At 35.5% G+C, this 12,579-nt stretch overlaps 1 protein-coding gene across 2 annotated transcripts in view; it reads right to left on the bottom strand.

The window, feature by feature from the left end:
• The window catches only part of LOC149781708 (5'-3' exoribonuclease 1-like), a 218,249-nt gene that overhangs the window by 116,683 nt on the left and 88,987 nt on the right, over window positions 1-12,579 (bottom strand). For both annotated transcript variants that reach the window (XM_089935809.1, XM_089935808.1), the window contains exons 12-14: window positions 5,075-5,168; window positions 1,886-1,997; window positions 663-752 (exon numbers count right to left, since the gene is read on the bottom strand). In XM_089935809.1, the coding sequence (XP_089791935.1) occupies window positions 663-752; window positions 1,886-1,997; window positions 5,075-5,168 (296 nt within the window). The remainder of the gene's footprint in view (window positions 1-662; window positions 753-1,885; window positions 1,998-5,074; window positions 5,169-12,579) is intronic.

A 12,579-nucleotide genomic window follows, 5' to 3' on the forward strand; every position in this document is an offset into this window, starting at 1 on the left:
AAAAATGCTGAAGGTGTCCAAGACTTGTACTGCATTAAAAACATTGCTCAAATTTCTTGCCCCAACATTTATAGGTCATAAAAAAATTACCGCTCTGGTGGCCTAGTGGTTAGAGCGTCCAACGCAGATGTGGGTTCAATCCCCAGCAGAGTCATATCAAAGACTTATAAAAATGGTACTAACAGCTGCCTCGCTTGGCTCTCAGCATTAAGAGGTTAGTATTAGACTGGTCAGCCTGGTGTCAGGAAAATGTGAAAGGGTGGGACATCATGCTACATGTCTGTGGCATGATGCTCCAGTGCTAGACATCAATATAAAGTGCCACACTACAGATACTGTAGCAATATGACTGAAAAATTGTTAAAGATACGTTAAAAATCCAAATCACACACGCATACAAAATTAATTTTGATAATAATTAAGGGTGTCCCAAGAAAACTCTAGAATTAAGCTAGTCATAGAACTTACATGATTTTAAAAAAAAACTTTTGTTTGTTCAAATAAAATTTAACAGACATAAATTTACTTAAAGTATGAATACCTAAATTTTGTCTTTTGAGGTTAAGCGTGAGATTCATGTTTAAAATATTCAAGAATATGGAAAAGTGATTCGCTATCAGCTAAAACATGCCAGAAGACAACAACAGATTGTGAAAACTTACCATCCCCAAGACGGAACCCCCTCAAAGTAATACAATAAAATCCACTGTATTGCCCTTACGTAGCCCTCTGCCTGGTCTCTCAACACCTCACTGATATGAAAAAAGAAGAAATAATTCTTTTTACAGATCAGTGACAAATTACCATGCTCAACTAATCTGCCACTAGCTACTATACATTTAAAATTCTATTAATCAAGTTTAAACAATCTCACTATATATTCTGTATAAGTCATTATTTATGGATATTTGATTAAAAAATGTATGTTTACTGTACAACCCAGGACAAAAAATGCATTCACTGTAACACCAGTCATATAATGTTACGCAAAACAGATATGTAGCACTGAACTAGCAATTATGAAAATTTTGGTTATCACTATGAAGTAAATATGGGAATACTGGATATCACTATTTAGTAATTATGGGAATGTTGGATATCACTATTTAGTAATTATGGGAATGTTGGATATCACTATGAAGTAATTACAGGAATAATGGATATCACTATGAAGTAATTATGGAAATGTTGGATATCACTATGAAGTAATTATGGGAATGCTGGATATCACTATGAAGTAATTATGGGAATGTTGGATATCACTATGAAGTAATTATGTGAATGTTGGATATCACTATAAAGTAATTATGGGAATACTGGATATCACTATGAAGTAATTATGGAAATGTTGGATATTCATATGAAGACATTTGTTATGCTTTTTATATCAAAATATTTAAATAACACCATATTATACAAATAACACTAACGAAAACAAATTATGTAACAAAACCTATATGAAACTTTACAACTTCATCATAAAATCTGACACTGACCTGATTATTTCTGTTGTCTGTATACTTAACAACATAAACATAATCTTAATAAAAACTGAAAGAGTGTAAAAGAACGAATTCAGCAGGCTACAATTTCTGATGTGCATTGTAGAAGTATTATATCATTTTCAATCAATGAAACTTTCCTTTAAATTTAAATCTTTCTAGTGACCAGAAACAAAACCCATATATTGCTACCCTGCAAGATTTCTTTCCAGGACTAAAGGTACCTAAAAATATGCAAATCGGTTTATGAATATATTCATTTCTTTGCCACAGACATCAAGATTGCCTAATGTTTCTTGTAAAATACAATTTTACTTCTTGAAGACAATTGGACACAGCAAAATTTATAACAAGTACAGAGATAAAGCATTTTAGCAACTTACGGTGTTACTTTCTCATATTCCATCTTTGTCATGTAATAATTACGCTTGTGATGCCGAAACTCGTCTTCAAAAGTGTCACCAGAATCTTCATCTGAGGAGTCTCCAAAATCAGCTGTATAAGTACAAATATAACCAAGTGAAAACGATCTTCTTTTCTTCTTTCCTTCTGCCTTCATTGTTCACATATTTACAGTCTACTGAATGCTTCCTGTTATGTACATTGTTTGTTTTTTGTTAAAGTTAGGAATATCATTCTAGTACTTTTTCACTGGTACCAAGCCTACATTGGCAAACCAATAAATGACAGGGCATACAATTAGTAAATCTGTCTCCAAATAGATAGTCAGTAATGTCATTTGCACAACACTGGTGCCACTCCTAAAATGGCCAGTCTGGACTACCCCCCCCCAACTGCAGTGATTGGATGATAGCTTCACAGTAGAGATTCTAGACTTTCACAAAGATTGAGAATAATAGTTACCTGTGGTCACATGAACACCAAAAGCGTGACAGTTGTCAGCAACAGGTACTTTTTCCCCAACCTGTTTCCATATAGAAAACTTCTAAAAGGTTTAACCCCAGAAACATTCTTTTTAGAATGTTGTCAATATAATTTGGAATGTGGAATAGAAGAGAAAAAAAATCATAATTCCCTCATGCCTTGGAGGAAGTTGCAAATGCCTGGTGTGAATAGAGTTCAGGTAATAAGGAGAACTGATTGATATATATATATATGGACACATGACTGACTGGCAAGACTGACATAAGCAATCACAATATGATGTGAAAGTGAAGATATTCAAACAACTGTAATCTACTGGATTAACAAACATTCATAATACACATAGCAAAGTGTAGATACATAAGTATCAAAACCTGATTCATGAATATTCATAATACACATACCAAAGTGTAGATATACATCAAAACCTTCTGGGTTCATGAATATTCATAATACACATACCAAAGTGTAGATATATAAATACTGAAACCTTCCAGATTCATGAATATTCATAATACACATAACAAAGTGTACATATATAAATACTGAAACCTTCCAGATTCATGAATATTCATAATACACATAACAAAGTGTACATATATAAATACTGAAACCTTCCAGATTCATGAATATTCATAATACACATAACAAAGTGTACATATATAAATACTGAAACCTTCCAGATTCATGAACATTCGTAATACACATAACAAAGTGTATATATTAAACAATGTAACCTGTTGGATTCATAAATATTCATAATAGTGCTTGACTGAGATCATGGGTCCCAAAATGTGACAATATGTAAACAACATCTTTTATGCACTGGTTGCATGCCTTTGAGCTTATATTTAAAGAATATTTATGACACTGACCTCACTGATTCATATTTTGGCTCAAACATGACAAGAAAAACAGCACATTGAAAAAATTGCGCATATAACTTGGTGTCCGATTTTTGCACAAATTACAAGTGGAAAGAAGCATAAACAAACATAGCAATACAGAATTCATTTCACAGCATTTTTAATTGAACATCTGTGTGAAACTTGACCTAAAGGAGTAACTTGACATATAATGAATATATAATTGGACACCATTATCTGCAGAACATACACAAGATCAATTTTTTCCTTCTTAAAAATTCTGAAAACATTTTATTATTTAATCTGATCCATGCTATTTGCCAGTATTCAGTGGTTGGTAAACACATATATAGAAAACATTATAATATGTAATATGTTAATTAACCAAATTTTGTTTAAAAATTACATTTGTAACTCATATAACTTGGACACCAAATCCCAACTAATATGGCAAATAATCTATAAATATTCAAATAAATTTTAAAAAAAACATTAGATGTGATTTTGGAAAATCAATAACTTCATAAAAATGTAAATAGAAGCATAATAAATAAATGGGAAGAGAGAAAATATGTATTTATGTCAAACGGTTCTGCATATAACATAGAGATAATGAATGTTTGTGTCTTAGTTGTTACCAAAACGATAATTAAGAAGATATGGTCAAAGCAGCATTATTCTTGCTGCACTAAGTATAAGTACAAAAGCCATTACTAAATCATAAGTAACATGGTATGTTGGTAAAGAAATGCCACGGCCATGTTTCCGCCATTTATACAGATTCAACCAAGCCTACATAAATCTACAGTGAAAGAACATTCCTTCTTCAAAAACACAAATTCTTACATTAAAATTACTACAACCAATGGTCTAATTGAACTATGTTACCTCTGAATCAGACGACAATTATGTTACCTCAACAAAATTGGCACTCCTCTGATCAAAGAACATACCTGGTTCCACATATAACAACTTTTGGAACTCCATGGACACAAACAATGTGCAAGTGCTTGTGGTCAAACGGCAATATCTATGCATGTTTTAATGATGTAAGGTAGTGTCATCTGTTCCAAACATGATGTGTAAAGAACTATTTAAGCACCACAAGAAAAGGCCCCCATGTGAACCGATAGATTCTGCATATAATGTTGTGGATACGAAAAATTCAGTATGTTGACATTATGACTCGTAATTTAAAATTATGAATCTTTATTACGGGCAGCATCTGTGCACTAAATAGGTTTTTGCATGTTTTATTATCTGTGGGCCATTACTGTCATCCTGGTGTATTTGTTGTAATTAAACAGGAAAATAAATAGTACATGGTTTGGTGGACACGACGAGTTATATGTGTCATCAATTATTTACTGGTCCTACAGTTTGCAAAAATTTAAAGGTACATTTTCTGGCCTTTGATTATATGTTATTTTGTCTTTTATAAACTCAAAATATTGTATGTTGTTGCTCCTAACTTTGCTAAAATTAAACACAGGTGCTTCAAGGAAAGTGATGACGATGATGTGACAAAATGACAGCATGAAAATAGCCCAATTTTTTAAAATTATTTTGCTCTTATCAATGGATACAAAAATTTTGAAAGTTGATTTTGCATGCTGGAGTACTTTAATTATTACTGCATTTATATATCTACATCTGGCAGCTCTAAGATAATTTTTTATCATAATTTTGTCACTTTACAGTCAGTCAGTAGCAGAGGTACCCATGATCTTGGCCAAGCACAATACCCTTAACAAAGTGTAGATATAAAACGATGTAACTTGCTGGATTAGTAATATTCATAATACACACAAAAATACTTACCACTAGGTTCCTCTGAGTCTGGTGTTTCCATCTCTGTGTTCATATCTTCTAGATCACTACAAGTGACAAATTTGCTGTCTCCCTTTGTCATAGACTGTAAGTGTAAAGTACACACTCGGGTGAAAGATAATATAATATGTATGAAGGTGTAAATACACATTTTGGTGGAAGACTGCGTAAAATGTATGTAAGTGTAAATAAACACTCTGGTGGAAAACAATCTAAGATGTAATTGTAAATACACACTAGTGGAAGACAATCTAGGTGTAAATACACACTCTGGTGGAAAACAATCTAAGATATAATTGTAAATACACACACATGGAAGACAATCTAGGTGTAAATAAACACTCTGGTGGAAAACAATCTAAGATGTAATTGTAAATACACACTAGTGGAAGACAATCTAGGTGTAAATACACACTTTGGTGGAAGTGAATCTAAGATGTAATTGTAAATACACACTAGTGGAAGACAATCTAGGTGTAAATACACACTTTGGTGGAAATGAATCTAACACACTGGTGAAAGACAGTCTAAAATATATGTGAATGTAAATACATGCTTGTGGAAGACGGTCTTAGTGTTATTACAAATTTATGTGGAAGACAATCTTGTTGTTTTGTTGTTGTAGGGTTTAATGCCATTTTTCAGCACACAATAGGCTATACATGGCGGCCAGTATTAATAGTGGGAGAAGAACCCGGGGAAAACCCCTTAAAGAACCATCGACCCAAGAGAAGCTATTGGCAAGCTTTCTCACATACCCACATTGGCTGAATCCGAGACTTGAACCCACGTAGTCAGAGGTGAGATGGCAGTGATCCGTAATGGAGAGCGCTTTAGACCACTTGGCCACTCGGGGCCCTGGAAGACAATCTAAAATGTGTGTACACACTCTGATGTAAATACACACTCTGATGGAAGACATTTAAGTGTAAATACACACTCTGGTGAAATACAATCGAAAATGCACGAAACTAACAATTTTTATTTCTTGGTATTATGTTTTTGTAATAAATTAAAAAATTTCTACTTCATTTTACTGATATCAATAAATTGACATTAACTGGCATTCTATTCACAAGTATTGTTCTATTCATAGTAAATGTTCATCTAACATTTCCGCATGTTAATGTGATATGAAATTAATAGTTAATGGTAATCTGACATTTCAGCATGTTAATGTGATTTGAGATTCATAGTGAATACTACTCTGACAATTCAGAATGTTAATGTACTGAGATTAATAGTTAATGGTAATCTGACATTTCAGCATGTTAATGTGATTTGAGATTCATAGTGAATACTACTCTGACAATTCAGAATGTTAATGTACTGAGATTAATAGTTAATGGTAATCTGACATTTTAGCATGTTAATGTGATTTCAGATTCGTAGTGAATACTAATCTGACAATTCAGAATGTTAATGTACTGAGATTAATAGTTAATGGTAATCTGACATTTCAGCATGTTAATGTGATTTCAGATTCATAGTGAATACTAATCTGACAATTCAGTATGTTAATGTATTGAAATTGACAATTACTGTTAATTTGACATTTCAGCATGATAATGTATTGATATAAGATTCATAGTGAATTCTAATCTGATATTGCAGTATGTTAATGTGTTGATATGACATTATTAATGAATGCTAATCTGACATTATAGCATGTTACTGTGTTGATATGAGATGTCAGATTCTAATCCAACATTTCAGCATGTTCATGTGCTGATATAAGATGTCAGATGTTAATCTGACATTTCAGCATGTTCATGTGCTGATATAAGATGTCAGATGTTAATCTGACATTTCAGCATGTTCATGTGCTGATGTGACATGTCAGATGCTAATCTGACATTTCAGCATGTTCATGTGCTGATATGAGATGTCAAATGTTAATCTGACATTTCAGCATGTTACTGTGCTGATATGAGATTCATAGTGAATGCTAATCTGACATTTCAACTTATTACAATAAAAAATCAGGTATATGCACTTTTACCAGAAAATAACTAATATAGAGTACAACCTTCCATCAACAACCATCTTCCATACTTCCATAGAAAGCCAGTTTAATGTTTTTGCTCTTACTGTTTTTCCTTTTTGGCAAAAAAGATTTCCCCAAAAAGAAGGCCACTCTCTCCAACATCCAAATGTATTCATCCTCTGCATGGCTGGTAAGAAGATTTTATCATATGTACAAGGGTCATTACTGACACTAAAATTTGATAGTAAAATATGTTTCTTCGAGAATACTTTCCCAATCATAATACTTTAGGAGAATTACTACTACCATGCAAATCCAACCTTCCCAGGCTAAAACTTTCAGCTGAAAAACTAAAAGTTATCTGCCCACCTAGCGGGCAGTTGGGCAGACTGATCTCCACTTGGTACAGTGATTAGGGCCAAATCCCACGAATAGCTCAGTTACTACAGGAGTGGAAGGCACACTCTCTAAATGCTGTAACTATGGTGAGGCTAGGATGGCATATATGTATTCTGATTGGGTAAGTATTCTCGAAGAAACATTTTACAGGAAAAAACTGGTTTCTTCTTTAAGCATGTTACCCAATCATAATACCTTAGCTGAATATGTAAGAGGTGGAGGGAGGTACATCCTCTTAATGGGAGATGCAAATTCAGTGTAAGTTGTGAAGATGCAGCTTATGAAGCTGTCAAACGACCTGAAAAGGTGACCTGTTGCACCATGGCTATAGGTCCTACCTGATTGAGTTGAGCTCTTTGGGATAACAGATCTATTAGATAAAACTTTAAAATGTTGAATCCGATTTCCATCCCACAGCCTCAATAATGTTGGTTAGAGAACAGTTCTGGTCAAATGCTATACTTGTGGCAACTGCTTTAATCTTGCAAGACGAAATGCGTAACAAATTCATCTGTGCTGGGATTATTTCTCAATATGCAGAGTGAATAACCCACTTAATACAGGACATAAGGTCTGTGTTGATTTACCTTCTTGTTCCTGTTTGAGAGGTAAAAATGAGTGTGTGCTCCCTCAATGCAATGGCTCTGTCATTTTAGGATACCACTTCAAAACTTATACTGGAATCTTGTAGGTGATCTTGAGCTGAAGTGTCCAGTGATTTCATTACAAAAATCTGGTTACCCATATATCGGGCCTGTTCTTGGCAATGAAAGAGGGTACTGTCACAAGTGAAACTGATCCGTCTTGTCAGAATTGCATGTAATTTGGGTCCAATGATAAGGTATATATTTTGCTGATTCTGCCTTCTGTAGCTAATGCAAATGTGGAAACATCTCTTGCAAGCAAGGTGAGTCAATGATGCACTTGCAAATGGAGGGATTCATGAGCGATATTGATCAATCACGTTGGAACTGTACGTAGATGAGTCGACCAAGAAAAGTATTGCTGATTTTGCCTGCCGACTGCCAAAGTAAGGAGAAGGCAGGACTTGTATGATAGGTGAAAAATTAAATCTCTTGAGAGCAGTTCAGTTGGTGTCTTATTCAGCGAGGTTAATCCCTATGAAAAGTCCACTAGAGCAAGAGTTCAGTGCCTTTGACCAGGTGAAATATAAACAAATAGATCAAACAGGTATTTGGTTTGTGCAATATCCTCTCTTCTGTGATAGCACAGTGTGCAAGTGATCATGGAATGGTAAGTTGAACTGTGTTGTGTGCTAACTGTTGCTCATCAGAGAGCCCAGAAAGTTAGCTATTGTGGTATGGATGTCTCCACTGGAATAAAGTATTCAGGTGTACAACCATAAAGATTATATTCCATTGCCTTTCTCTACTGACCCAGTTAGTCTTGTATTCCCTATACAGTAATCAATCCAAGATGCTGCAATTAGCCAAGCAGCAATTAGCCACGACTCTGGGTCCAGGATAGCTGTGACAAAGGTTGTGACTGTTCGTGATCCACTGTGTCACTTATATCCATCATAATTTGATCCCATTGTGCATGTATCATATGAAACTGAAGGATGAAAAGGCATTCCATTTTATGAGTTCCTGCTTGCAGGAAAATGAGACTACCAATACATCAGTCAGCATATGAGATTCTGAAATGAAACCTGTATTGTCGTAGAGGACACCAATGTAGGAAAGCCAAACCAATAATAGAAAGGTACGGGTACTTGTTTTGCTCTGCCATTTGAGATCAGTTGCCACAATGAAGTTATTTGCAGAAAAAAGTCAATTCTCATGTAGGCTCGCCAACCACCAATGACAAGTTTAAAAAATGGCATCCATTTTAATGATGTGGGCATGTAAATAATGATCCTGAGAGGGCTACACTCTTATGTCAGTCCAAAAATGAAAGAGACTTGCTCGCCCCAACCCTCTGTGTTCGCATCCGCTGCAATTGAGATTGCCAGATGATGTGCTTGCAGAGGTATCACTGATGCAAGTCAAAAGTGCCATCGTGATGCAACCTCACGTGATTGCTGATTGAGAGAATTGGTCCAATTGTCAAGGTTCAGTCTTCACTTGGACCATGTAACCTTTGTTATGAGAGCGACCAAAAACAAAGACGTCCTCTGCCATGATGAGTGAAAACTGGCCGGTGAAGGAAAACTCTAACAGATTGAGTGTTTCAAAAAGTTATAGGACTGAACATTGCATAAATTCAAATTTCTTTCCAAGGGAACACTCTTCTTATTTGAACTTAGGAGTCCTGACCTAGTCAACCGAATCCTGAAAGGAGACAAAGGTCTAAGAAGTTCTTTTTGACAAGATATTGAGAATGAAAGGAGAGTAACACATAAAATCATGTCTTGCTCCAAAATATAACTAGCTGGTTGTTTATAGCCTGTTGCAGACAAATCACAGTTCTGAAAGCTGTTTGAGTGGGGTAGTCTTCACAATGGACAGCACTGGATCCGTTGTTGTATTCCATTGCAAACCAAGGGAACAACAGCGTTAATGGAATGTGCTTAGCCTGAGGATCAACTGATAAGTGCTCCATTATAGCCGAAAAAGTTGTGGCCAAAAGTTTAGTACATGTGCTGAACATGATACTGAATCCCCAGAACTATATAGAGTTGGGTTCCCATGACATCATGGTAAATCCTCCCCCATTCAAAAAAAAAAAAAGAGTGAAGCCTTTTCCCCACTAGGATCTGTAATAAGGGTGGGAAAGGGGTCTTGTATGTATGTAATTGAGACTGGATGGTCTTGCGGCATGCTGGTGAAAATTATCAACCTCCATCTCTTTCAATAAGTTGTAGGATTGTGTCTCAGTGGCATGCACTCTGGGAATATCCTTGCAACCTTGTTGATTGGTTTGTAAATCTCTCCACTATACCTGTACCACTGCATGGTTGTAGTGTGTTGTGTAACTGTTATAAAGTCGACCATCCTATGAATATGTACTTATTTCATGGACTAAACTCAAAAGGCACCTTGAATTAATACCGTGACTTATCATGGATATACTGTGGTCGAGGTCCCAACAGTATCTTGTATATGGCTTAGTCTGGTTGAGATGGAAGTAGGTCATATGTTGGGAGAATGGCATTCAATTCATTATATTGGAAGGGTTATGGATGTTTGAATCTACGTATACATGGGTGAGGTCAGATAGGTATGTTGGACTGGAATCTGTCAGTGAAAAGTAGCACAGAGAACAAATTTTGTGTTTGATTCTGGATCAGATGGCAAGCCAGTGTAGGGTACAGAGCAGCGGGGAGGTATGCTCTGATCGTGGTACTCTAAGTATGATCCGAGCAGCTGTGTTTTGAACTTTTTGAAGTTTCTTGAGAGTACTAATGAACACACGAGTGTTTTAGTTGCATCAACTGAAAGATATTTGCGAGTAGAGCTGATGCATCTCAGCTCAAGATATGCAGCCTTGCATATGTTCATGACATGTTGGTGCAATGTGAGAGTACTGTCCAGAGTAACACCTAGGTTTTGTACTGTGTGAATTTAATGTTGATATTTATTGTTTGTGGTAAAGGATGTGAATGAAAAAGTCTTTGTGTTGTGATCAGAATGGCCTCAGTTTTATCATCATTCATCTGCAGCTTGTTACAAGTCATCAATGATTTCACATCAGAAATGCACCCCTCTACACCTTGGATGGTAGCATCAACTTCAGTTGGGTGGCTAGATTTGTATATTTGGGTGTCATCAGCATACAATTGGTGAGACACTGGATGATGATCCATCACACTTGAGAGTTGCTGTGTGTATAGAATGAAGAGAAGAGATCCAAGAACAGACCCCTGTGGAACACCACAACGTAGATTAAAAGGCCTCGAGTGTATTCCATTTGCAGACACAGTTTGTGTCCTGTGGACCAAGTAGGACTTGAACCACAGTAAGGCTGTATAATGAATGCCAAATACATGCTGGAGACGGTGAAGTAATATATCATGGTCTATTGTGTCAAATGCTGCAGACAAATCAAGGAGGTTGAGGACTATAATCTTTTCACTATCCAAATCAGAGATAATGTCATTAACTACTGTTAGAATAGTTTCAGTACTGTGACAAGGGCAATATGCAGACTGTACATTGCTGAAAATACTGTTTGAATTCAGATGAGATACAAGCTGGGATAGAACAACCTTATCTAAGATTTTTGATATGAATGGGAGATTAGAAACTGGGTGGTAGTTCTTTAAATCGTTATGGTCAAGTGTTGGTTTCTTCAGCAGAGGCTTTACAATGGCAGTTTTGAAAAATGATGGGAATTCCCTGGATGAGAGAGAGGTATTAATAACATCAGTTAGTGAAGGCAATACTGGATCTAAACACTCAAGCAGCAGTGATGTTGGAACTGGATCAAGTACAAGTATTATAATGAGTGTCCTGTTTTATGAGGTGTTACCCCTTAAGATAACCACCTGTAAAGGGACAAACATGACCTTTACAAGTAGATTAGAGCATAGTTATGAATATTTAGAAAGTGGAAGCTAAATCATCAATTATAGCCACAATAACCCATAGGAGTGTGAAACTGACTGCTTGTACAGGTGGAATAACTGAAGCATCACTTGAGTGCTTACAAATATGAACAGGAATACCAAAAAAAAATCAATTCAAGTTACAACTTACCTGTAGAAAGGCCAGTGGATTGCCTATACAGATAAAGATCACTAGAGAATCCCTTTAGTAACATGCATGAACAGGACGCGATTGAGTAAACCACGTATAGAAAAGCTTACCTGTATTTTCCAGACTAGAGCAGAAGCTATACAGTAACATACAAAAGTTTCTATATTACACATAAAAACCTGCAGAGAAAAAAGGAACTGAAAAGTAGGTCCAACAATATCCATTATGAGACAATTTTACCTGTAAGAAAAAGCCCAAAGATGTTTCTATACAAGCAAAATCAATAACGTGTCACTTACATGACTATGAATTAGTTCTAGCAGATGATCTAATGAAGGCAATGAGGCATCATTATATTTTTAAAATCAATTACCTGCAAGAGGGTTCAAAGACAGATCATACAGGTAACTTCAGTGCACCTGTCTTTAAATGCAGGGTGGTTCAGAGCT

Source organism: Sinohyriopsis cumingii, chromosome 15 (genome assembly GCF_028554795.1).
Source record: "Sinohyriopsis cumingii isolate HCF-2022 chromosome 15, ASM2855479v2, whole genome shotgun sequence".
NCBI classification, from domain to species: Eukaryota; Metazoa; Mollusca; class Bivalvia; order Unionida; family Unionidae; genus Sinohyriopsis; species Sinohyriopsis cumingii.